General features: G+C 40.2%; 3 protein-coding genes across 4 annotated transcripts; all 3 read left to right on the top strand.

Annotated features, from left to right (window-relative positions):
• Nucleotides 1–1,410: 1,410 nt before the first annotated feature.
• abhd10a (abhydrolase domain containing 10, depalmitoylase a) lies at nt 1,411–8,694 on the top strand. Of its 2 annotated transcripts, none has more exons than XM_036525236.1 (5): nt 1,411–1,536; nt 3,601–3,784; nt 4,036–4,147; nt 7,086–7,223; nt 7,579–8,694. In XM_036525236.1, exons 1-5 carry the CDS (start codon nt 1,446–1,448, stop codon nt 7,918–7,920), a joined length of 867 nt encoding a protein of 288 aa, XP_036381129.1. In that variant the 5' UTR covers nt 1,411–1,445; the 3' UTR covers nt 7,921–8,694. The 2 variants fall into 2 exon arrangements, with proteins under 2 accessions (XP_036381129.1, XP_036381128.1); XM_036525235.1 differs by lacking the exon at nt 1,411–1,536 and adding an exon at nt 2,420–2,765.
• Nucleotides 8,695–16,225: 7,531 nt separating this feature from the next.
• On the top strand, nt 16,226–21,704 carry tagln3b (transgelin 3b). Its single transcript, XM_036523962.1, has 5 exons — nt 16,226–16,383; nt 17,451–17,683; nt 19,425–19,599; nt 20,523–20,625; nt 21,174–21,704. The coding sequence occupies exons 2-5, from the start codon at nt 17,504–17,506 to the stop codon at nt 21,313–21,315; spliced, it is 600 nt and encodes a 199-aa protein (XP_036379855.1). The 5' UTR covers nt 16,226–16,383; nt 17,451–17,503; the 3' UTR covers nt 21,316–21,704.
• On the top strand, nt 17,100–27,677 carry LOC118774466 (complement C1q and tumor necrosis factor-related protein 9A-like). Its single transcript, XM_036523808.1, is given in 9 exon segments — nt 17,100–17,178; nt 17,451–17,683; nt 19,425–19,599; nt 20,523–20,625; nt 21,174–21,292; nt 24,663–24,800; nt 25,226–25,288; nt 25,907–26,701; nt 27,658–27,677. Coding segments are annotated over 9 exon segments (1,725 nt in total).
• Nucleotides 27,678–27,855: the final 178 nt, after the last annotated feature.

The following is a 27,855-nucleotide window of genomic DNA, read 5'->3' as shown; positions in this document are numbered from 1 at the left end:
AACTACCTAAAAGGCAACAGCCGTAGATGCAATTTGAAGGCATTTTTAACTAAAAAGGCAACATAGCTGTCAATTGTGCTACCACAAATGTAATGTGAATGATCATTTTGCAGTGGACATTGTCATGGTATGTTAAACGCTATGTTTTTCAGAGGGAATCAAAAACAAGGTTAATTATGGAAAAAATGGAGAACACCAGAATGTTGACATTGGAGTGGCAATTTAACTATGAATCCCGAAGTTTACCAAATCTAATATGAATTATAAGTATTAGTTATTCTGACTTGACCGTGTTACTTGTGCCATTTTGAAGGGAAATGCTTAGAACAAGTGAGCAAAAAATGGAGATGTGGACACAGTCTTTAAGGGTGAGAGCTCTGAGGGAATGTGCCCTCGTAGTTGATCGATTTTGGGGTAAACTCAAAAAGAACTTGAACTGGAATTTTTCATGGACTTTCTTTTTAGTTCTTAAATTGGCCAATAAACTACATTTGTAAAATGCCATGAATACAGAAAATGGTTATATTTAAATTATTTTCCAATTCCACACATATTTGGCTTAATGAATTTCATTGTATTGATGGAAGAAATAACTTTAACTTCACTGGATGTGGAATTCACTGTATCTTGAGAATGGTATCAACATTTGGAAACCTTCTGTTTATAGTGTTTAATACCTGTGGTACTCCTGAAACCAACACATTTGCAGACACAATGCCTCTGTGCCACAAATGTCAGAATGTGAATATTTAAACTAATGTATGGATAGGAGTGGGTTAAGATGGCTTGGTGTGATTTGGCAGGCTGGAATGGAAAATTCTTTTCGTTTTAACGTGTTTGTTGTTTGTTACTTTTTTTAAACTAATTTTAAAAACATTCTTAACAGCAATATTTTTGCACAAATATGCAGGCAAATAAAAATGGCTTCTTCAGTCGGTTATTCTACACGAACACATTCTATAAGAATGTCTTCAAGATGCGTATAACACAGTAAATTCTATTAAATATTGTGGAGGATCCTTGAATTTTCTTGGTGAGACAATATAAATGAGACATCTTCCATATTTGCTGTTAAGATCCAAAAACTGCTGAACGGGTAAAATCTTACAGGGAGAAACTATTACACGTATCTTTGCTTTGTTTATTTTTACATTTGTCATGCGTGGTATTAATATGAAAAGTAAACAAGGAGCAACTTGTGTAACGATGCATTAAAAACGTACGTATATTTAATCTTTGTCATTTATGTAAGTAAAACATGTTCCAAACGGTTGTTCCTCGAACAGAACATGAACAAGTCCCTCTGTGGTTCCGCATTCCGAAATGGACGTGAAGGACACATCCGTCTGTGTTTTTTTTTTTTTTTTTTTTCCTGTCAAGGAAACCGGAAATGGAAAGGTGAACCGCAGTCCAATGTTTTAGCTGCAGAGTGGTGGCGTAACAGTATGGCGGCCAGTGTCCTGAGGAGTTGCGGGAAAGTTATTTTGAAAATAGGACCCAGAGGGACCGCTGCTCTTTCACCCAAATGTCTGGGAGGTCAGTACCCTTAACTGAAACAGTGGTCACCACAAACGCCCCATGACGGTTACTGCTTATTAGCCAATGTTACTAAAGTGTGAGTATAGATGACAAAGAGATCGAAGAAGGCCCTGGCAGCGCTGCTAGCGTCTAGCTACTGTCAGCTGACGGCAGGGTGACCGTTGTCACTTAAGACGTGAAAAACGCCGTTGCTTGAATGTGTGTTTTATATTATGTTGCATAGTGACATCCTAGCCAAATGGATAAACTGACCTGTATATTGGGGTACCGATGGTAAAGATTGTACCTAGCATTATTGATGACTAGCTAGCTACTCGCTATCTTGTCCTTAGTGCCAGTCTCCTTGGTAAATACTTGGTGGTCAGCTAGCTGTTTGCTTTCTGTTAGTTAGCTTTTAGACAACCGTGAGTTAATGGTAGCTAGCTGTCGATGATAGCGCGCTAACGTTATACTGGATAGTTAATTTCGCCAGCTATTCGGTCGAAAAGATACCTCTGCAGGACGAGGTCGACAGGGACCTACCTTGCTAAGATAAATGTGATGTAATACAGCTATTTCGCAATCGTAATGATGAACTTTGACACACTAACGCTAGTTAGTTATCCACTTTCTCTCCTTTCACCAGGAAACCATCTTAACAGTGTATTAATAAGTGGTGAGCTGTTTATGTCCTTGTGTAGCGTCCTTGCCCCCTAGCTTGTGTCTTTTAAGTGCATTCTGTGTTGTAAAAGCAGAAACGCATAATACTTGGACGTTACCCTTGTTGGCCAGCTAGTTAGGCAGCACTGAATGTGTTTTGGAAGGGTGACGGCTATATCAAAGGACACCAGTTCTCACCTGGGCGGGGCCAGGGGACACGAAAGACCCTGACAGTCCTTGATAGCTAGCTAGCTATCCTTCTGGCTCTGTGGCTGACATATCTAGCTGGATAGATAGCCTATGTTACCCGTTGAGCTAAAATGAAAGATATACCAAGTTGATACGTTACATTTTTGGGCAGCGCCACTCACTCAGCATGAGCGCTAGGTTAACTAGAGGAGGATTATAAAGCAGTGATCCAGGGCACTTTGTTTATTATTATCGATGACGTTATAATAAGCAACTACATACGTAGCTAGTGGTCATGAACTTTGGGATAGTCTTATTATGTACTGACGCTGTTTACAAGATCATCTTGAGGACGAAGCAATTTGCTTATAAGCAATATAAGCTCGCACTACATGCAGGTAATGCAATAACATTAGCGTTACACGTCAGAGTGCATTTGCGAATGATGCGAGAAAAGCACGTTTTGGATTTTGTGAACGTTATGTCTTGCATTAATTATCTTATATTGCCGGTGTACCAACCGCATAAAATACATAAAATAATACGAGAATAAGTGCAGTTTAGAACTCGATGCTTACATTGCCTGGATGCCAGTCGACATGGTATCGAAAAGAAACGTGCTTTGTGAAATGCAGCTTTCTCAAGTCTTACCACCAGCGTTCATAGTTTCAGTTAACTTAGAGGTTACAACTTTTCGTTTTAGGATAGTCTGCTGAAGATCACCGAAAGAGATTCTGTGCTTTGTTATGAGAAAGGTGGCAATTTAGCTGTGGTCACGTCTTTCTTTCTAAGACATCTTCTCATTCAGTGCAAGAAAAACGTTTTGAAAAACATAAAATGCAATTTATCCGTTCATTTGTAAGACCACCTTTAAGTGTCAGCTGTTTGTAAGAGTGAAATCACACTGAACTGACTCTTGTTAGAGAAAAGCTGTGGAATTTCAGAATGGAGACTGTAAATTGTTTTGGCCAGGAACTATACCTGGCCTTGTGTAATGACAAAGGAAACCCCATGATGTATGGTGACTTCACTATACACTAGATGAGTGTAGTCCCCTTTATTAATACAGTTATACTACACTGTCTAGTCCTCCATAATTTCTTAATGCTGTACAGATTGAACAAAGATGTTTGTCAAGGTGTAATGTTTTTGTATCTTTTTGTATCTTGCATTTTCCTCAAAGTTTGTATATGTGTGTTACACTCAAATTTTTGTTTCTTTTCATTTTAACAGGAATCAGACAGAAGTCAACAGTTCAGTATGCATCACGACCCGACCTGCCAAAGCTGGCCTATAGGAAGGTGAAGGGGAAGAGCCCGGGGGTGGTCTTCCTCCCAGGGTTTGCCTCCAACATGGGCGGGCAGAAAGCAGAGGCCCTGGAGGAGTTCTGCAGATCCTTGGGCCACTCTTACCTAAGGTAGGACACCTTGAATGAGTTCTGTCAGTTATTAAGTCACACTTGTCTGAGCCAGAAACAGCATATGAAAGAAACAAATTGTTTGTGTAAATAATATTCATAGTAACTGAAGTGTGACTGCAGATATGTTTATTAGTAGTTTCGTACTTCTGATGCATTGCTAAATGGGGGCCCATTGTCATGCATTATCCTGTGCGGGCTGATGTATAGAGTTCCAGTGTGGTGACGGTGATGTACGTGTTGTTTGTTAGGTTTGATTACACAGGATGTGGGGCATCGGAGGGCGTGGGGGCAGAGTGCACAGTCGGCAGCTGGAAAAGAGATGTTCTGTTTGTGTTGGACGAACTTGTGGATGGACCACAGGTGAGCTTGTCCTGGGACTATGCTTTCTGCTTGAAAGGCTAAGAAATCCTCCCTGTGTGCTGTTGAATGTGAGGATGAATTCCATGTTCGCCACAAACATATTATCTAATTGTTGATTGTTGAAAGGTCAGCAGGGTTGGAGAGTAACTGAAAACATGTAATGGCGTTTCAGAATAGTAAACCCATTAGTCCAAATAAATGCCATGAATATCAAGGCTGTTACATTACAGCACGGTGGTCCAAGCTCTGCCATCACCTCAACCTACAAGGCTCTGCAGTTTTGCAACATTGATTCTAATCTTTTTCACTTTGGCACAATCTGCAGTTGTTTGCTTTACATTTTAAAAGCTGGCATTGTGGTCGCAGGAAAGTCAGCTAAAAGCTCGAGGAAGCACCCGGCACATTTTATAGTTAAAAGACAAGGAGAATTACTGCAGTCCAATGACAATTCTATCTTCCAGTGGTGAAAATACTGTGGGCATCAATGGACTTCACATCGAATTTGAAAAAAATAACATGGAGGTAAGTTGTGTTGTGCAGGTACAATTAATGCGGTCTTCAGCATTTCCAAAGTGCAAAGCTTTCATACATTTTTGCAAATTCCTTTTAACTGTGTTATGACCAAGTCGCTCAAAAATGTAAATGGCTGTAAAAAGTGGTCCAATTTCCTTCAGCTGTCATTGCCTCAGTAGGAGGTATTTGTGCTGCTGCTTAGCCGGGTAGCAAGCTTGCCTGGGAAAATGGTATGAACTTGTGACTCTGGTGCAGAGCTGGGAGGGTTGAGCTGGACCAGTGAGTGAGACTGATACAAAACTGAGTAATGTTTATGGCAAGTGAGTGGCGTATGCAATTAAACCAGTTGCATGTGTGGACAGTGAGAGACTTATTCGGCAGTGTTTTTAGTCACCCGTTAGCATGGTTAAGTGACAGGAGGAAATGTAATCATAATACTTATTGATGAATACTTGTTGTTGCAGATTTACATCGAAGGGTGCAGATATCATTTACTGTAGGCCATGAAATTTACTTGGATATGTAATAGAAAAAATTAAAAGCTGTGCATAAGTTAACTATAATGGCAAAATATTTTGATGGGAGACGTACAGACTTTTTCATTTGGCAGTAAGAGTAATTACAGGGACTGCTTTTTGTTTTTGAGGAACTCTGGATGTTTCTCTTCACAAATTTATACAGTTTGATTAAATTAGATCTAAATTTATTCATATGGTTAGATGTATGGCTTGCATATGCAACAAATAACAGTGATCAAAGCTGCATATCAGTTACACGTCTGTTTTACAAATGAATCAGAGATGGAAATTATAGACAGGTTTTAAACAGGTTTTCTATGTCTTCTTTTCATGCCAAACTACTGCTTGTGTGCATTTTTGTCTGCTGTAATTTCAGCATTGTAAGACAGAAATATTCAGATGGATCCATCTCTTTTTTGAGGTTAGATTTAAGCATTGAACTACTCAATGCACTTGAAGGAAAGGGCCATTCCAGAGTGTGCTGTGTTGTTTGCTTGCTAACCTTTTCCATCTTTATAACCAAATTACATTTTACATAGGACATTTCGCCCGGTGTAGATTCACTAAATTGAACACTGTGCAGTGAATATGTAACTATACCAGGTTGCCAGCCATCTGAGCCACTGGGTGTGTTATGAAGTAATCATACAATGTATTGTGTACAGTGATGAATTTGTAATTATACCTGGCAGGTTCCACAGTTTTTTCACACGTTATCACTTCCGCTTAAAGTGAACTTGATAGTGCTCTGCGGTTTTGCGAGAGTGTGGAGTGTGTTTGGCTCCTCCAATTTCCACTCAGAAGCCAAGCTCCAAGTTGATTTGCTGACACATGTGATGTTTACTTAAATAAATAGTGTATAACTTTGATGATATACTGTTTTAAGTCCTATGATGATAAAAATGGCCTGCTTCAGAGCAAAAGTTAATTGTTCAGTGCTTATTTATTTAAATCAGTTCACAAAGCCTTGTGAGAGAATTGAGATAATGTGCAGTGTATGAGACTCAGCAGTACTGTATAAGTACAGTCTGTAGTATTTGGCATTTTCTATGTCTAATTAATGCCAATTCTAAGTGTAGGGATATTTTTCATCATACAGACAGTAATTCACAGGTAAACAGAAATAGCTTGCCTCCGTCACTTCAGAATAATTTTGAGTGATGCATTTAGGATGCTTGTAGTATTTACTGTTACTGCCATTTTATGTATTTAATGATACTTCTAGAGCTTCTGAACCAAAGTTCAACCTGAAGGTATTTTTGGTTAACAGGGAGGAAGGAAATCAGGGAAGTCCTGAGAACTGAAAGGTAATTTTTTGACTGTCCACTAGGTGTCAGCATTTCTCCTCTATTCTAATTAATAATGTAGATTAGATTTGCAGTGTAAATACATTGTTAGTAATATCAGTAGTTACTAATATGGCAGTTGTTCTGGTGGGATAATATAGTATTATTTTTTCCAAATAAAATGCTGATTATCATTCATAGAAGAAGAAGTCATTCGGTAGTACAGGTTGGAGACTGAGCAGTCATGGGAGGTATAGTTACAGCCAATGCACACTTCAGTGGGACCTGTTAGGGTAGTCTCCTAAAGCGAAGTTACCCTGGATGGGCAGCTGTGCACTTCTATGCCAGTTAATGATCATGCAATGGGGAACACATCCTCTTACTGGATGTTTTTAATACTGAGTGTTTGCTAACTCAGTGCACTCAGGCAGTGATGAATTTCTAAAGAATAGTCATGAATCTGGCTGATTTTTGCATTTCGTGTTTGTAATTTTGTGAATCTAATGTATGTTTACTTTGCTGGAAAGAACGCTGGTGTGGTGGACATCTGCATATATGTGTCATTGCAACTTATCCAATAAAGCAGAGAAATCAGTGGCTTCTCGTAATCCTCTGGTACAGATCCTGGTTGGCTCCAGTATGGGTGGCTGGCTCATGCTCCTGGCAGCCATTGCTCGTCCAGAGAAGACTGCAGCCCTGGTTGGCATTGCTACTGCCGCTGATCACTTTGTCACAGCCTACAAGTCCCTTCCTTTAGAGGTAAAGTAGTATGTTTGTACAGTACTGCTGCCAATGTTGATGACCACATTTCATCAACTCTGTCAAACTGAAAGACCAGGTTTGTCTAGTTCACTTTGATTAGAGTTTCCAAATCTTTTACTACAATCGTACAGTTTGTCTCTTGCATGACTGTGAAATGTGACCCCGAGTGTCTGTGTATGAGGGTAACATTGAGGGTGTGAGGGTGACTGACTGGCTGTGATTGTGACCAGACAGCTGTGAGTGCAACCAGATAACTGTGAGTGTGACTGTATGGCTGTGATTGTAACTGTGTGGCTATGAGTGTCACTGCATGACTTTGAGTGCAGCGTTTAACGTTGCCTTTGTGCTGAAGGCGAGGAAGGAGATCGAAGAGAAAGGGGAGTGGACGGTGGCCACCAAGCACAACGAGGAAGGCTCCTACACACTCAGCACGACGTTCCTGCAGGAGGCCGAGAACCACTGCGTCCTGCAGTGTCCCATCCCAGTGACCTGCCCCGTGCGCCTCATCCACGGCCTGAAGGACGAGGACATACCCTGGCACATCTCCATGCAGGTTGCGGACCGCGTGCTCAGCACAGACGTGGACGTCATCTTGCGCAAGCACGGACAGCACCGCATGGCGGAGAAGGACGACATCAAGCTTATGGTCTACACCATCGATGACCTCATAGACAAGCTGACCACGCTAGCGTGAGTGGGTGGGGCCGTGCATGACTTGGTGACCCCCCCCTCCACCCCCACGTCTCCTGTCCTCAGATGACCGTAGTCTTCCTCCCCATGGCCGGTTCGACCCCAGTGTGCAAATATGAGTGAGGAGCAGCATGAGCCAGCAGGCTGAGAGAAAAGAAACTTATCTGAAATATTACGGGCCCTGTGAGTGATTTTCTTTTTTTGTTTTTTTTTTTTTACAGTTTACTTTGTTCAGTGTTGAGATGGTATACCTTTGGGAATGCTGCTATATCTGTTTGACAAAGTACATATCCTGCTGGAGACCTTTTCCAGATAAACACCAGGTTGCATAATTCCTGTGCCTTTTTTACCACTTCACATAGTGTCACAATGCTGATGAACCCAATAAAACAATTTGTATCCCAGAGTTTGTGTCTCTCATGTGGAGAGCACTGTGGTGTTCATATATGTTCACAACATGTAATATCTTCACACTACATTTCTGTAAAGAAACATTTGCAGCCCTTTGTAATGAAGCATCATTGCAACAGCTCTTGTACACAGATTCTCTGTAGTGAATCATTGGCACAACTTCTTTCTGTAATGAAGCATAGGTCTAGCTGCATTTTGTAATGAAGCATTATTACAACAGCTGTATACTGAAGCATTCACACAGCTGCTGTCTGTCTTGAAGCATTATTACAGCAGCTCTCTGTAATGAAGCATTTACACAACTGCTCTCTGTAGTGAACCATTGCAACGGATCTCTGTAATGAAGCACTTGCACAGCTACCTTTTATTTTTTTAACAGCAACTCTTGATAGTAAGTGTCACAACAGCCCACAGCAGTGAATTTTACACCTGTCTGATCTATAGGCTCGGGAATGGCACATTCTCACACCTGCTCTTTGTAAAGTGTTCTTGCAGCAGCTCCTCTTTCAGATGAAGCAGTGGCATGGCAGCCCTCTGTAAAGAAGCATTCTCACAGCTGCTCTGTGATGACACTACCCCACAGCAGCTTTATCATGAGTCATTTTCATACGTCCAGAGGTTTTTTTATTTTCGGATTATAACCGTGTGCATCCAGTGCTTTTCTTTGTCACATGCTACTTTTGTACTCTGTTAAGCTTTTTTTATACAGTATCCCATGTGGTTACCTTAAATGCACTCTAGCACAGTAGAGTTGCACAGTAGAGTTGAGCTAAACCACATGGTCCAATTGGTGCTGTGATTGGCATTATATAATGTTACAGACTTACGCTGTGCCAGAAACTGTTATTGTCTTTGTTTTTTCAAAATCTCTTACAGATGTAAATATGTATTACAATCAACCACCTGATCACAATATTTTATTTTGTCACTTTAATGGTCTGTCAGTCTCTGTCCTTATGTCACAGTGGTTCTTGGATGTTTTCTGCTATGATTATTCTTTTGTACACTGGAGAATGGTTATAGTTACTGCACGTGTCTGAGTGTGATTTGTGCACCAGCTGTAAAGATGATCACTACACAAATACATGGGCGTTTATTGAACACACAAGGCTTAAAAGATCAGACCACATTTACTTGAGGAGTGTCACTCTTTCATAATAGTCGTTGTATGTTTTTCAACCTGAACGAAGTAAAAATTTGATAGCCCCTAAGATGGGACTTGGGGGATGCCCTGTAAATATCTACAGTGTCCTCCAGTAGAGGTCAGCAGTGAGTGCCCGCCACAAACTTGCAGAGAAGCAGTTTTATGAATGTAGACAACTGTAGACCTGATTTCCAGTGCTGTGGACTCCAGATCTCCATCTACAGTGTTTCACCCTGCAACACATCTTGTTTAATATCTTTAGATACTTAGGTATGGAAACATGTCTTTCACAGCAAACAATGAGTTGGACAGACAGCTATATGAGAACCACCTCATGTGACCTCAGTTTTCCTAAAGCTGACACTAAGCTTCAGTTTCTCCTGTTACATATATTATGCAGTTTCTCCTATTTCTGGTATCACTGTGATTTCACACAATGACTGGTTCCATGCCCCACATTTGTTTCAGGTTAAGTATCGCCAAAACTGTTATGAAGAGAAAGTGGATGTGTGCCATGTGTTAAAATTTTTTCATTATTCATTAATTCATTCATTAATAATGTGGAATACTGATGTTGTCTGCTTTTTATTTGTTGTATGATTATATGGAATGCTTTGAAATAAACTAAAACCTTTTTATCTGAGCCCTTGTAAGTGTACCCTTTTTGCATCCTGTTTGGTTTTGTGTGACGGATGTGTTTTTTGGAAAAAGTCTGCTGAGCCTGAGTTTGTAATAAAGCTGTTTCTTGTTTCTAAGTCTGCTGGCACATAAACTCTACCAGTGTGTTATGATTTAGGTTGGTGTGCTAAAGAGACATTTCTCCTAGTGAAAGGAGGCTCTGTTCCCTGCAGCAGCCGACTGTGAGATTCCAAACTTGACCATATTGGCACACAGGGAAAAACTTTGAAAGGATCCCGGTGTTAGTGATGGAAAGTGTGTCCAATAACAGGTAGCCATAGAGGTGTGCCTTTCGATGCATTCCTGTCACTCATCCAAGGGGATGAAAATGAAAGTATCAGGAAGAAGGACCACATGTGCTCCCAGTTTCAGAGTTTGGAGAGATTTGGACAAGCAGAAGTGACGTTCCTCACATCGCCAGGGGCAGGCAAGTTGCTTTTTTTTCCAAGTAGTCGTGCATTTTCTTTCAGTTTTAGAGGACTGCTATGAATTGTGCTTGTCATGATTGTAAGTATCTAGACCAAAGGAAGTTTTGTATGTTCATATTTCTTGTATTTACCTCTCCAGGATTCAAATTCCAGTTTTGTTTTTTGGAAATAACTGTAAGCACCATTTCTATATAGTAATACTGTAATGTTTCACTTGAGGGAAATAAAACTGCATATAAAGTGCTGTTTTTTAAAGGAAAATATTGCACAGTGTCTCTTAAGCAATTGGGAATGATACTGCACAATTTTTATTCCTGAAGAGTAGTATTGTACTGTGTGCACAGTATTTCTCATGTATGGAGAATAATGCCATGCAATTTCTTGAGGACCTTTATTGTGAAGGCCCATGTTTCACATATGTGTCCTCAATTAGATGTCAGCTGACATATTTATTCAAAAGGGGCAGCATAAATCAGGAGTACTGTAAGGCACATTAGGATAGTAAGAACAATGAGCATATGAGGAGTATGTGCTAGAGATCAGGAGGGAAAGGTGAAATTATGTGAATGACATGCTATATGAATTGCCTGCTACTAATGCTAAAGAGATGTCCTCTGCTTTCTACACACTCAACTTTTGACAGTAGTAGCAGGAAAATAGCAAGAGACTAATGTTTGTTAGATAGTAAGAGGTGTATTAATTGTAGCCATACTTGAGGTGGGGACACATATTACGATTCCCTTACTTCCAGACTTGTGTGGTGTGTCAGCCCCACCTCCAGTGATTCCACAGTGGCGCTCTGTTCCAGGCACCAGCATGTTGTTTATTAACCCGTACGATTGGCCGTTACGCTGCACTCACTGGGCCGAATCATCTCCCTGCTGCAGTAACTAGCTTTGACTCAAAGGTCGCATGGATCTGTTAACTGCTCTGCTGACCTTTCAGAGTCATGTGCCGGAGAGAGGCAATAAGTTAGCTTTACGTTCAAACCCACAAACAAAGGGCATCTAAGCAATATCGGGCAACAGGACATGCATACGCACACACCACTGTGGCCTCAAGACCGGATTCAGATAACACACACTTAGACACACAGTACTGTAGTAGTCTCAAGACGAGATAAAAATGGCACACACACACACACACACACACACACACGCACACAAATTGTTTAAATTACTGGGTTAACCCTCTGCTGTTTTGCAGGTTTCAGACATGAAGAGAGTTGCGCTGCTGTTGACTTTGCTGAGTGGTAAGATATTGTTTATAGACATAATATTTGACAATATTGGCACAGTGAGGAAAGATGTGAGGATTCTGGTATCACTGGTGAAAAATAAGTCCAATAAGAGGCAGGCATACAGATGATAGAGATGGGCCTATTCATGTTCCTGTTATACATTCAGGAAAATGAAAATGGAAGCGATACGCAAAATGATCCCAGCTGTTACCAATTTAGTATTTCCCAAGATCACCTACTACAGTGAATGAAAAGAAATCATACACGCATTGAAACAGAATTAATAAGTGGTTAGTTCAATCACACTGCATTTTTAAGTTTAACTAAAAATATCCTTTTAAACAACACAGTAAAATGTTCTTCTCACAGCTGCCTTTCAAAATTTTTAAACTTTGAGCAGTCACATTTTCTTGCTGGAAATAGTTAAATTAATGAATTGTATGTGACTCTATTCATTAAATAATAGGTCATGATTGTTCAGATGGCATATTGTCATGTCATTCATTTCTGGGGACAGTGCAAGCACCAACATTGCAATACCATTGATGAGAATGGGCCTAACATAACTGTACTTTATTTTCTTCTGTTGCATTTGATGTCAGTCTTTCCATCAGCCTTATTCTATCTCGCAGTAACATTTTTTGAATGTCATAGAAAACTCAGAAATTGTCAGGCATTTGAATACTAAAGAGATGTCTAATTTTGGCAGCTGAGGATTGTTGAAGATGTGAAACTGTGCTGCATAACAATAGTGATATTCCAATGGTTGTAGTATTTATGTGTATCGGTTTGTCTCACTTTCACAGTTAGGTTCATTTATTCTATGTCTGTATTTATTGACAAATGTAACAATTACAAAAAGATATAATTTGATTAACTGTATAAATCCTTTAGTGGGGACCTTCATAGGAAACACTATGTTTCATTTGGGAGCAATGCACCAAAAGGAATCACTTCTGGATATGTGGATGATCAATCTAGACAGTTCATGGAAGCCACTCCAGGCTAAGTCTTCAGTATTGTGTTTTGTGTAAAAATCAGATCATGAACGTCACCTCAGTACATACTACTGTTGCTGAAGGGGCATCATTTCCTCTCTCCAATATGCATTTCATAACTAGGAGTAGCATTCATGAAATGCAATCAACGTGTTCTTAGATCCATAAATAGATCCTTCAGTATTTTTCCTCAACAGGAGTCTTTACAGCTCCACTCATGAAAGAGGAGGAAGCAAAGCAATTCATCCGTCTGAAAAGGCAAGCCCAGTATCCGGACACAGGGTACTGGGACCCCTACCATGCGCACAACCAATGGGGATACACCAGACAAGAGCAGGTACGACATCAGTCATTTACATTTATTCATTTGGAAGACACTCTTATTGGAAACAACATTGGCATATCAGGTGCCAAATGTAAAGCACAACACTGAAAAATTCTCATTCGTTTTTTTCTAAATGTAGGTTAAAGATCAGTGTTTTTCCAGATTTAAGTGGGATAAAAATATATCTGCTATATCTATAGGTAGGCTTATCTTCAGTTTTAAACCACAATAAATCTTGATTTCATAAATAAATATTATTTTCTATTGAAATGCATTTCATCCTCATTTAGATTTTTTCTGCTTTACATTTGGTACCCAATTCTTACAATAGAAAGACATCAGTGACAAACACACTAATCAGTGAAACTGTGAGTGAGATGTTAGTGACATTAAAAAGTACTGAAATTTCAGAATATGGGTTTGTGTGAGTATGCATTTGTGTGACACTTTGTTCATTTCAGTATGTGAGTGAATGTGAGTATGCATGTGTGTTGCTTTCCCTAGTGTGGATGTGTGCAAGTTGGTATGTGTGTATGTGTGTCTTTGTGTTTAATGTTATGCTATGTGCTCTATGCTGATTCATGGAGGTCAGTGCTTGTGCACGTGTGTGGGTTTGTGTGTTCATGTGTATTTGTGTGTTAAATTCTGCCTTTTGTACACGACAGGCAAATGAGTACTGGACGATGCTCAGAGCGAACGCTCAATATTACATTGACATGAGCTCCCTGATGTTTGACCGATCAGTGGCCAAGTGAGTGCTCGAGCTTTTGAGCCTGCTGCTGAATACTGGCACTATCTTGTATTAGGCCATCCTTACTTCAGAACAAGGACTCTCACCCATATTGTCACAACTTTTGCCCCCTCCTCCTTGCATACACTTTTCTTTGGTGATGAAAGACACTGTTTCTCTCATTTAGATCAAAATCAAGTTCACTTGTGCCTCCTGTTCTACATTGATGTTGCACTGACATTACATTGATGTAACAATAATTGTATTTAATTTATTATAAAGTATAAAATATTAAAATATAAAGTATATTATAGAAAGTATATTATAAAGTAAATTACATGTTAAATAGACTTTGTGTTGATGTTACATTGACATTACATAGATGGTCATCAACAACAGACCAGCCTTTCCTGCTGTTCTTACAGCCTTTGTGAACTTGTTTGTCCTAACATTCTGAGACACTGCCACTTCCCATCCAGTCTTCTGGAGAAGGTCTAGCCAGGTTTTCAGTCTGGACATAGCACTTAAGCAGCTAAGATCAAATTCACTGTTCATTCTGCCTGCATTTCCTCTATAACTGCTTGTGCTCCCAGCAGTCTTTAAAGCATTTATCACCACAGACATCATAAACATCCCAAAAACCAGTTTGTTCCAACAGACCTATGATTTAAATCCATCCATTAAACCCAGTATCTTAACTCGTGATTTTAATTTTTTAACGTTCCACTAAACCTGTCAAAGCAAGGGTCCCTTAGGGTCATGTCCTCAGCCCATTTCCTTTTGACATTTCCTGCATGCTGGAAACCTAATTACCCATGGCATATTTATGTAGGTGCCACCTACATCTTTCATTTTGATACTGTAAAATGATCTCCCATGAGCCTCACCAGCTGAGCATTTGGAGATCACTGATACCTGGAACAATCACTTAGATATTTCATTAAACCGACGCCCTTAGTCATGCTCTTCCATTCATGACAAGAACTGATCTGGAAAATTGTGGTTTCATTCAAGGAAATGACAGTGACAATGGGATGTGGGAAATAATGAGGAATCCTGAATAATCATGAATCCCAACCTGAAAATGTAGCCTATATTTAAAACATATGCAAATCCTTTATTTATACCCCTGTAATGTTGCTAAACTCAGATATTCATTAATATTTGACCTGAAGGCTCTGCATATATCACCATCTGCTATCTAATGTTAAAGTAAAGATTTATGTGAACATGAGAGTTAAATGTTTATACAGAGAGACTGATATGTGTCTTGCTCTGTGTCCCAGTGAAAATGCCAAGATGTACATGGACATGCTTCGCAATGCTCAAGCTCATCTGGACGGACTCACAGACAGACACTGAGAATGCTGAAGATGGACAGATGGATGAATGCTGAGAGAACTGCTGAAACCCCTCCCCCCTCCTCCCATGCTGTGGGTGTAATTGGCTCACAGCAAGACAGTAGAAGTTAAGACCGTGACACAGATGTCTGCTGGAATATTGGTGCTGTGCTTGTTAGGAAAAACAACATGTTAGATCCAGTTTGCATAAAGCAATTCCACATGTAAACAAGAATAAATCTGCATTCATAAAACGTAATTTTGTGTCAACACCATACTTGAAAATAGTTGATTTAGTCACGTCAATAAATTGATGCACCTTTAAGCAAAGTCACAAACTATTGCAACAAGGCACTTTTCCCTTTTCTAAATTTACCTATATTCAGTTATTTCCATTTGCAGCGGGGTCTGCTACTACCTACTACTGCTGATTGACAGTGCTTATTAACATGGTGATAGTGACAATGAATAAATGGATAATTAAAGCACTGTTTTTATTCTTGTATTCTACTCTTACCTATATTTACTTAACATTTGGGTAGGCTAGACTTCCATGTTTTAGATCCAGATACACCTCTGGGACATATGCGTTTCCTACCCACGATAGAAGAGTTCAGGTCACGAGGAGGAGGGGGAAGAGGAAATTGATCAGAATCCATCACGCACCCTGTAGGATGTGAAGAGAGCTGGCCGAACGAAATACAACAATACCGTATTTGCACAGAATATTTCCCTTATAAATAACCTGAATGCAATGGGTAATAGTTATAGCGGCCAAGGGGATCTGTAGCCTTCCCTTCTCTAGCACTCTTTCCATAGTGACGACTTCTTAAAAATGAAGATATTGTGGAGAAAGTTACTAGGTAAAAGCTCGTGATAACTGCGTCGAAGATTCAAATTCTGGCGCGGTTGCACCCCTGACGTACTTGATCAGAATTGCTTCCTCCTATATATAAATGGACAGGGAAGGCTACTGAATAAATAATGTCTGGGGCCTCGGAGCTGCGTCCTGCGTATAAAACGTCGCGCTATCCACCTCCGGACAGTGAGCTCATCGCCCATCGCAGCCTCGCCCACGCACACGCCTCTGTCCAGCCTCTTCAGCAAGTCATCGCAGAGTGGAGAACACAGAAAGCATCGAGACGACGTAGACCACATCTCCACGATTTTATCGTAAGTACTATTATAGAATGTGCGTACGAAATTCGGAAGAAATGAATAAAAGGCAGTTCTTGCCGATTATTCTAAACGATGTATTATATGCATTATATGCGCACATGAAAAAAGGTTTTTATGTGTCGAACGTCTTAATTTGTGATCATGTGCAAAAGCATGTCTGAATCCTGATGAATTGCAAAAACCATTTTGCGACGTCAGGGCATCGATGCTGTGGAGACATGAGTAAATCACATTGCAGTTTTATTCATTTAAAACATACTTTTAGTATTAGTGAAAAAAAAATAAAACAACAACAACAACAACTCATTTTTCTTACATGAGGTGCGTGGCACCTCTTACCTACATGCATACATTTCTCACGCATGTTACTTATTAGATGATGAAATGAAACTACGACATAGCCTATACGATGTAGGCTACGGAGGTAAAGGATATAGAAAACTCGTAAAATCGGTAACTTCAGCATACGTTTTCTAATCTTATTTTACACTGGATTTAAAGGATTAGAATTGTAAATTGTAAACGATGTGAGGAGGGGTGATAAACCCCGATGGGGGTGGACGCCCAGGGCCACACCCTGCCCAGCACGCGCGTGGGTCCCTGGAGATGGTTCGAGCGTCCATTACACTCAGTTGGCGCTGGCAACAGGCGACAGAGGCAGGTCTGGGCGATAAGGGAATCTCTTCCAAGAGTTATTTTGTACCGACGTTATGTTCTCACAAATCTCAATAATCTACATTAGACTTACGGACATCCAGTCCATTCACAGGATCGCGTTGGCCCTATGTCTTACTGGATAGAGCTGCCTGTCTTCATAATATATGAATACATAATATATGAAAATACACTCTGGACAGATCAGGCCACTGCCACAGCAAATGAATTTTCTATGGAGCATGAGGTTCAGATGGCAATTTCCTTTTAGAGGAAGTTAATCTAATGCTGCCCTTCTATGCTTTCTTCAGTTGGCAGGCCGCAGGTGTGACGCCATTTTTTTTTACTTTTGTTTTCAACTGTAACAAACCTTATCTAAATTTGTTGTGTCTATCATCATATTCCAGGTTTGGAGGACAGAAGAGCTGAGCGGGCAGAAATATTAAGCAGTACAGCAGCCATGGCAAACAGAGGACCCAGTTACGGACTGAGTCGGGAGGTGCAGGAAAAGATAGATCAGAAGTACGACCCTGAGCTGGAGGCCCGCTTGGTGGACTGGATCATTGCACAGTGTGGGGGAAATGTGGAGAGACCACAGCCTGGCAAGCAGAACTTCCAGAACTGGCTAATGGATGGAACAGTGAGCACTTTCATAATCCTGACTCTAACCCATTCTAGCTAGCCATGACTTTGTTAAACTGAAGCTATGACTGTTAAACTTTCTGTAACCTTTCAAAGAATACTATGAGTCTGCCAAATTTCCCTCAGCTCCTCAGTATTGATTGCGACACTATGACACTTACTCTTACCTCACACCGATCACTATGACCCTGTAGCTCTCACTGCAGACCCTCACTGCTGGTTATGAGTATATTACCCTATCTCTAACCCCCATTTTATAATCAGCATCAGATTGACACCTGATTGACAATTGGTACACAATTGAGGAGATATAGGGGTCTGTTTGTTTCATGTTTGTTTTTGTAATCATCCTCTTTTTTGTTAGAATAACTGACCAGAGTTTCATTGTCTGTACTGACTTTGATACAGACCTTATTGTATATAAGATGTCTGTGTTGTAACTGATATAAATGACTGGGTAAATTACAGTTTTAGGATATTTTACATTGTTCAGTTGTTAAAATCCCACAGCAAAGAGAGCTGACCTTAGAAAAACAAGAGGTGGAAAACATGAAAAAAAGACAATAGAATAATAAGCAAAGAGAAAGGGGTAAGATTTATCTTATACATGTGATTTTTCTGGTTTTCTTTTTTTTTTTTTTACATTATTTTACAATCATTGTATTATGCCCCTTGTTATATATGTGTCTTAAAAATTACGGAAAACTAAATATTAGATATTAATGTATTTTTCAGTCTCAGGGAAATTGTTCAAATTACACATTCTGTAATTTTCTGAATACATTCAAGGGCAGCTGGTTTCCCAGATTTTGACATATAGATTTTGAAATTTTGACATCTTACATTGTTTACTGCCAAAAATAATCCCAGAAACCAGATGCATAACTATTTCTGAATTATGAAATGGGTAGCAGCAAATCTCCCCCAGTCTCTGCTAATCTGGCAAAAACATTTCATAGAAAGCATGGCACTGTGATTGAATATACTCTTGATTTAATTTTGATATTGTAATTTTGATCCTTTCCATGTCATCTGCAATTATTTTACAGTTTTATCCCTCTATTACAGTTTTGCATGCCAGCCACCATGCCACATTGTAGGTTGCTTGTGCCAGTTATCTAAAGCTTAGGGGACTTGGTTAGTGCTATACTTAGATAAGAGACCTCCTGGTGAAATCAGTTTGCTGCTGTAAATGGCATCTGCGAGCTGTTAGGGAGGACTGGTCCCTCTGGATCAAATAAATGCAGTGTCTGAGGGCAGTTAAGGGCATCGTTGTGCTGTTGGAGATGCCATATTTCAAATTAGGACCATTAAAACCAAGATTCTGATTTGCTGCCTATACCCAGCCAACCAATCACATCCCTTACAGGAAATTGTCTTAAGTACTCCCCTGTGTTCCCTCCCTGTACGGCGCTGCTTTCTCTGAAAGCACCCTGGGGAAGGCATCGGGAAACAGCTCCGGTACAAGCCTCAAGCCTGATCATTATGACGGCTTATGAAATGCAATTGACCTGCCAAAAGGCAGATCAATAACAGGACCGGAAGTCCACACAAAGACTTTCATTTTGATTGAGCCTGAATATCAGACTGACTGGAGGAAGTTTATTTCCTAGCTGCCTGTTCATTTGTAGTGTTGTCCCCCAGCAGCAAACAATTCAGTCTATTTATTCAGTACAACTTGCAGTTTTGTGGACAGCCGTGTTTGTTTCTGACACAGAGTCTCTGTCTCTCCTGTACAGCTTCTCTGCAGACTCATTAACAGTCTGTATCCTCGTGGCAAAGAGCCCATAAAGAAGATCCCAGAGACACAGATGGCTTTCAGACAGATGGAGAAGATCTCACAGTTCCTAAAAGCAGCCGAGGCCTACGGGGTGATTTCCACCGACATCTTTCAAACCGTTGACTTGTGGGAAGGTGTGCAGAAAGAGCTCATCTATTTTGATAAGTCTGACATGCCAAACTACTGTTTCCAGTTTCCATGGACCTCATTTCTTTGATATGCGTATGTGTGTTTTAGCAGGAGATAGGGGTGGGTAGGCTATAGCCAGGGCTTCTTCATCTTACCGCTTTCAGGAACCCTGTGATTTATCAGGCACCTGCGTGTTGCTCAGATGATGTCAGTGGAGTAGCACATATCTTCCAGTTGGCGCCTACTTCTGTTGCGCTGTGTGACTAAAATGACTTGGAAGATTGCATTTGTCTGACTTCAGTGTTGCTGCGTGACTGCAGGGGTTGTCACAGTGAGATAAGCCTAATGTAAAGTGGAGATTCCAAACAGGGATGCATAAATAGGAAAAAACATTGAAAACTTCGCTGTAATTTTCGCTGTGTAATTTTGTGTTGTATTAACAGATTTAGCATGTGAATACACTGTTATTGGAGTGTCTGTCTCTAGAATTTATGGACGGTTCAGTTCAGGATGAAATAATGCTGTGTTATGGTCTGTCAGTATAGTTTCAGGTGGTTGGTAACCTGACAAGATATATACCAAAATGCATCAAAGTAAGAGTCCTCCTGGATCTCTAGCTCTACCAGTGTCTTGCTAGCGATGTGTTTTTGTCTTCACTTTCAGTTGCATCTTTCAGAAACTTCCTGGAGTTCTTTACTATGAAAATGTGCATGGAAATATGTATACAGGAAGAAATAAAGCATTGAGTTAATGTAACCTGCTCACTTCTAGTACTGGCAATTCAGGAAGCCCATTAGCAGTAAGGTGGAATTTAGCAGTTCACATTTCTAGCTTCTTCAGTATCTTCAGTGTCCCCTCTAGTGCATGACCCAAAGTAAAAGAGGTGCACGGTTAGTTTTGATTTTTTTTAACGTTTCCTTGTTTATAGGGAAGGACATGGCTGCTGTGCAGAGAACCTTGATGGCTCTGGGGAGTGTCGCCCTCACAAAGGATGATGGGTACTACCGTGGCGACCGTGACTGGTTCCACAGGTAAGAGGGATGTCATATATATGAATATTACAATTTGTTACACCTCGTATTGGTGCCATTTTATCAACAAGCAAGTGAACAAGTGAATCAGCAGTTTGTCATTGACCATTAGTCCTGTGTCCACATCTACCTTTGCCCTTCTCTTGTAGCACTTCATACTAAATAGCTAATACACTTTTGTCTGGCAAAGTTCACTTGTATGCAAACTCAGCATTAATGTAACCCTGAACCTCAGTTGTGTTACCACCAACTTATTTTGTTCCCTACGGTTACCTCTTGTTATCTGCACGAACGTTGCTTGCCATAATGGCCTTTCCAGTCTCTTTGGATAAAAACACATGCCAAGTAAAGAAATGTAAATTCAGTCAATGCTCACCTTCAAACCTGTATTCGTTTACACCAGAGATAGCTCAGAATATTCCCAGTGCTCTCACTATATTCACCTGATCCAGTATGACAGCACTCTCACAGCATTGTCCTGTTTCACCTGTGTGATTACTTGTCCTGTTCCACTCATTAACCTGCCCTGTCTCACCTGTGCCATTCAGGAAAGCACAGGGTCATCGGCGTGAGTTTTCAGAGGAGCAGCTTCGTCAGGGCCAGAGCCTGATCGGCCTGCAGATGGGCAGCAATCGCGGGGCGTCTCAGTCGGGCATGACGGGCTATGGCATGCCTCGCCAGATCATGTAAAACTGTTCCCCAAGACCAACTACACAGCCAAGGCTCGTTCCCAAACCCACCTCTGTTCCTCTGCACCCCAGGTAGCTCCACATTCCCCCAGTGCTCCCACTATATCTCCCTGTGCTCATTCAGTATTACAGCACTGGTACAGTACTGGGCCATTCTGTTACCGAGTATTACAGCACTGGCACAGTACTGAGCCGAGCCACTCTGTTACCCAGTATTACTATATATGGGCCATTATATTACTGTGTATTACAGTATAGGCACCATTTTGTTACTGGTATTACAGCACTGTTAAAGTACTGGCCCGTTCTGTTACCTGGTATTTTTTTTGGGGGCTACTGTTACGTAGTATTATGGCATGGTCAGACACAGAGGCAACCTAGATAGGAATATCCCACACTAGTGAGTACAAAAATTTGGCAAGTGTTAATTTCATTTTCTATAGAGTATGTATGTATGTATGTATGTATGGATTTATTTATTTATTTATGTGCTTATTTGTTCATTTGTTGTTTGCTTTCTCTTTATAACATGTTTTATTAATCACTTGAAAGTATTCTGGATTATGGTACAAAGATGGTTCTGATGTGTACTGAATGTTACTATTCACATTTGTTTCCCCTCAGCATATCTTATATTTGACAATTGACATGTTGCATGCTTAAAAGTGGCAGTGTTTGGCACTGATGTGGCAGTTTTTGGTTCTATATGTATATATGTTTATATTGTGTTTAAGAGTTAAATATCACAGGAATTGGAAGCAGCCTGCCTGTGTAAGCCTGGCAACCTGTGCGTAGAGACATTGCCAACTCTGTTAACCTCAACTGTTATCAAATGTTCTGAAAGCAAAAGCCAAATGACAAATTCACTTAATTTAAAGATATGCATAGCACCTTCTTTTCTTCATGGCGCAATGCTTAAACACAGGTAAATGGGTTTTTCATTACTCAGTGCCCAAGGAATTTTCTTTTCCGTTTTCACAGTGTTTGTGTTTCCTGGGAGTGGAGATAAGAGGTGGCCTGGGATTTGACGTGTGGTTTCACTGGAATTATATTGAAATTTTATTTCCAGTTTAATGCCATGTTTTGTGCTGTAGCAGTGCTGGTAGTGACTCAAAACCAAACGAGATATTGAATGGAAACTTGGCCAGAAGGCTACGCATGCTATATTACATCTATACTCTAACAGATAATTTCAGTCACAAGAGTTTCTACATTGCTTTGTTGTTTCTGTTGTTGTCTTGTGTATAAAACACAAAGTGTTACTGGTACAGTTTAACTAATTACTCCTTAGTGCCTTCTTTTATTGGATGCAATTTTGCGAATATAAGCAAGCATACAATATTTAAGTATAGTTTATCCTCATTTGCGCTCACTAACCAGCATGTTTGGGAGTTACTTGAGTGAATGAAAAAGACTGCAGATATTTTGTCCTTGCACCTATGTTCCTTTCAATATCAATGGCACTTATATGGCATCAATAAATTCAGTCACTTGTATGTTCATGTGGAGACAGATTGGGGGAGGACTCCAATGGAATTACAGTGTTATATGGAAAGCGTAATAATGATCATTCTACTGTGTTGAGCCCATGATCCAGTTTGTTATTTTAAATAATTTTGGTAATTATAGTAAAATGTGTTTCCTTGTAATGGTGAATGTATGAGCTTATACATCCTCTATTAAAATGATTCTTGAAAAGCTCTGTAAGACTCTTTACATTGTGGGCTTGCGGTACAGATTGTGATGATGCCAGTTTTTGCAGTTTCCACATCATGACTTGTCAATCAACTTGCACCTTGATTTGCCAACAGATTGTTACACGTTGATTTCATCTTGATTTTTTAGCCTTGCTAAATATGTTTTCTTACCAGTGTGAATTGTGTTTATACATATGAACAAACCAACGGTAATCAGCTTGGCAACACCAATAATAATAATTATATTAATAATAAATCTGATTTAATGATTATGTGTGCTTTATTTCTGTTTAATGTGAAATTGACAAGAAACATACAGGCCATGACTTATACTGACACTATTTATATTCACTCAGCCCAATGAAGTCAATACAGACAATAGATTTTTAAAGCTTGAAGGGCAATATCCCTGATACTTGTAAATTAAGCAATACAATAAAAAGTTTACCTTTTACCAATAAAAATATTACCCGGATGACCTAAGGCATGTGTGGGTGTGAGTGTGTGTGTGTGTGTGTCTTGGTGGGGATTTAAACATAAGATGAAAAGGTCAGCCTCAAATAAAGCTGTTTGCATGCAAATTAATTCTTAATTTATGGGGTCAAAACATCTTATAACTTTGGCCCACTGATGTGGAAAAGTTAATGAGAGAAAGATGCATGAATTTGCATTCATTAAGTGAAACATCTACCCCACTTTCTCATTTCAATGTCCAACAACCAATACCAGCCACAATCAGACAGTAAAATCAAACAATAACTTGACACTGGTTTATTATAGAGCTATGCTACAAAAAATAGTATACATTTTATTATGATGTTGTTGAGAAAGGAAAACAAAATCATAATGTAACTGAAACCTTTCCTAATCCTTTTAGCATTTAATGTTTTATGGGTTTGTAAGATATCAGAAATGTGTCTGTTAGAGTTTATGTGCATTTCAGAATGTAGATGTAGAATGTAAATGTAGACAATTTGAATTGAGTTGCCCAAAAGAAAAGGACATTATACACATGCAACATGAAAGTTAGTTGACATCCTTAAAAGGCTAGACCTAGTATTGTTAGTGGGTAAACAGTTTGAGAAAATGCCATCCAAATTGCAAAATTCAAATTCCATTACTTTGCAGCACAGAAGCTACAAGTTCAAGCCCAGTCTTCTCAAACATTTTTCTTTGTGATGCATTGTGCAAAACCATCTGCAACATTCCTCCGCTTACAGGCACCATGCTAAACCAGCTATGATAAGGTTCTGTCATCTGATTTGTGTGCAACATTTAGGGGGGCCTCACCAGAAGGGCTGATCATTACCCACCCAGATGAGAGTTACAGTGCAAGTGGAGCAGCACGAATAGCTAACAGTGGATGTGCAACTAGTCAGGTTAGAATAAGTAACCAAGGAGCTGCACTTGTATGACCAATAGCACAGCTCCTCTGTGGTGTTTTGTTTTCATGGCTTGGGTTGTGTTCCGTGACCACACTGCACTGCTGCGAGCACACAGCTGTGTCTTTGGGGTATAGTGTTATAGTCCGCCTGTATGTATTATAGTATCACAGTGTGTGCAGGTGTGTCTGTTGCAGTGTTTGGGTTACATTAGGTGTGTGTGACCATGCTGCTGGTCAGAGGGCTTTTCCTCCTTGTCCTCGTGACAGTGGGGGACACAGCGCAAGAAGGAGTCCAGCGGGACACCTGTTTGTGTGGACACCCCGGAATCCCAGGTGACCCTGGCCACAATGGGGCCCCAGGCCGGGACGGGCGAGACGGAGCCAAGGGCGAAAAAGGAGACCACGGTAACACCAAAGCTTTGCTACATTACTACTGTTCATGAGAGTGTGTGTGACATTGTAAACACAGAAGTTGTTTCTGTTGTTGAAAGTTTATAACACCTTATAACATACAAGCAGTGTATGTAAGCGATTGTTTTTGTGGAAGGTGTACAGTATATACAACACTACAAACATAAGCAGTGTATGTACAGCACATTTGTGTACCACTGAAAACAAGAACACATGCAAGAACACAAGTGTACACATGCTTAGTGCTGCTTTTGTGAATGGTGTGCATAGCACTATATATGCATGAACATACACATTGTTGCTCTTGTGAATGATGTGTGTCACTGCAAATACATGAGTACATTTACTTTTGTGAAAGGTGAATATAAGACTATAAATACATGAGTAGTGAAAGAACTTCAATGCTGTTTTTGTGGAAGGTGATCTTGGGACATGTGGTCCGGCAGGAAAGGATGGCACCAAAGGAGACAAAGGAGAACCAGGTAGGAACCTGAGAACAGATGTGAATGTACACCGCTGATCTGGTTTTCAGATTGCAGTGGGAGGACGGTCCTGTATTCTTGCAACATTCCTACATATTTATGTACTGTATATATTACTATACTACTTTTCTGGTCAACATTTTTCACTTTTTGGGATTCTTTTTCTCTTCATACACGGGCCCCGAGATATCCCTGACTAAACTCAAATCAAGGATGAACATGGTATGGTTAAACATTGACTGAGAATGTTACAAAGGCTAGACACACTGATCAGTCATGTGTCTCAGACAGTACATCTAACACCATGACCCACCAGCAGTAAGGTAATGAGGTCAAATATACATTCAAATCAAAGAATAAAACAAAGCAAAACAATTAAGATTCACTGCTACATTTACATATATATGTATATGCAAATTGTACCTAGCTAGTCACCTATTGCTGCTGTTAAGATAGGCGCACATTTTGACATGAATTGTCACCTTGATGTCAAACCTTTGCTTGATTATATGATTTATTACAAAAATAACTGGCAAGTGGGTAATTTTCAATTCTCCTCCAGCAAATAGGGGTACATTAACGTGCGTATAGTAATCATGTCGACCTTGTGATTGGCAGGTGCTGCAGGTATCAAGGGCAGACGAGGAGAGAATGGGGAGCGAGGATTTCCCGGGAAGTTGGGCCCACAGGGGGTTGTGGGGCCTGTGGGTCCTAAAGGACAGAAAGGAGAGCTGGGACTACCTGGCCCTCAGGGGGAGAAAGGTGATGTAGGTCCTGAAGGGCCTAAGGGTCATCAAGGAAGTATCGGGTTTCAGGGAGAGAAAGGCTTCCCCGGTCCTATGGGCCCCACCGGACGACAAGGCCCTAAGGGGGACATAGGCCTCCCAGGGCAGAAGGGCAACATTGGATACAGAGGGGAGAGAGGGCCAAAGGGAGAAACAGGAGAAAAGGGAGTTGCCGGTGACATGCCCGTCATACCAAAGAGCGCATTCTCCGTGGGCCTGACCGAGCACAGCAAACTCCCTCCCACGAACACTCCGATACGCTTCGACAAAATCATCTACAACCAGCAGAGCCACTACGACCCTCAGTCCGGCAGGTTCAGCTGCGCCATCAAGGGGGCCTACTACTTCACCTACCACATCACAGTCTACTCTCGCAACGTGAAGGTGGCCCTGATGAGGAACGGCAGGCGCATTATCCACACCATGGACAACTACCAGAGCAGCGAGGACCAGGCAGCGGGAGGCACTGTGCTGCATCTGGAGGTTGGAGACAAGGTGTGGCTTCAGGTGATTGGTGGAGAGCTATTCAACGGACTCTATGCTGATGAGGACGATGACACCACCTTCTCTGGATTTCTCTTGTTCGCAGACTGACGGCAGAACACACACATCTTCCATTCGTCCAATTGTGAACGGAATGGAAAATCACTTGCACTAATTCTAATCAATTTTTTTTTTTTTTTTATCATTGTCAAGGAACGATGACAGTGCATTTAATATCCATGGGTGACATAACTCTTTAAAGACAACCTTAGGAGATAATATATACATTTTGATATTTCAGAGTTTGAATACATACATAATGACATTGAAAAATAGGGAATATACATAAATAGAACAAAATTATGCCTAATTACTCTGAGATTAGATTAGATAAAGCAAAGACGTCTTACAACATACCTTGCAACATTCATTATCTTCCATCGTTCCTTTAAATATTACAGCCATTATAAAATATGGACTTTCCCTCAATGCTTAAGAGAGTGTTGGCATATCCCAGAACATCCAATAAACTCTGTTTTAGAATAAAGAAAAGGGAACGTTAAATATGTATTTGCCTGTTATTTTTGGGTAGACCACACTGCTGATGTTTTAAAATCATCTTTCTATTTTAGAGCTGAGTGGAATATCCTGCAGAGGGCACACAAATGGCCATTTTTAATTCATAAGATTTAATAAATATTTTATTTCAAGTCACAATATGACCTTTGTTGTAAAGATGCTTCTTGCCAACCTCATTGGAATACTTCTCTGTAAAAATCCATTGTTTGCCAACCTCCTATTCTAAATCATTATTATGTGCATCCTTAAACATTTAGCAAACTCTCGTCAGAACTGTTGTTTACTCAGACAACAGGGAGCAAATATGTATGAGTAAAATATCTGATGGCTAATTCTTTCAATATGTATGCATATGTTTAATGTTTGACATATGAATGCACCCTGCATCGTACAATTTTTAAAATCAAATTCAGATTGGGGAAAAATGTAGACTGCTTTGCTACCACTTTTCATCTCGTATGTTTTTGCTCCATTTGTTTCCTCATTCCACTGGTATTCTTCCCAATATTCACTCTCATAAAGATTTGATGCAGAGATACTGAAAAGGCATTCAGTACATCTGAGACAGAATTAATCATTTGAGTTTAATTGTCATTTGGACACCAAGCACTGATGGTGTGTGTACTGTTCAAATTCCCTGAGACGATGATGATAATGATGACGATGATGATGATGATTGTTATTGCTATACTTTGTGTCATTTCTCTTTCACTATATATC

The sequence above is a fragment of the Megalops cyprinoides genome, chromosome 3 (assembly GCF_013368585.1).
Source record: "Megalops cyprinoides isolate fMegCyp1 chromosome 3, fMegCyp1.pri, whole genome shotgun sequence".
In the NCBI taxonomy this organism is placed as follows: Eukaryota; Metazoa; Chordata; class Actinopteri; order Elopiformes; family Megalopidae; genus Megalops; species Megalops cyprinoides.
The sequence above is the reverse complement of the archived record's forward strand: the minus strand, read 5'-3'. Positions and strand labels throughout refer to the sequence as shown.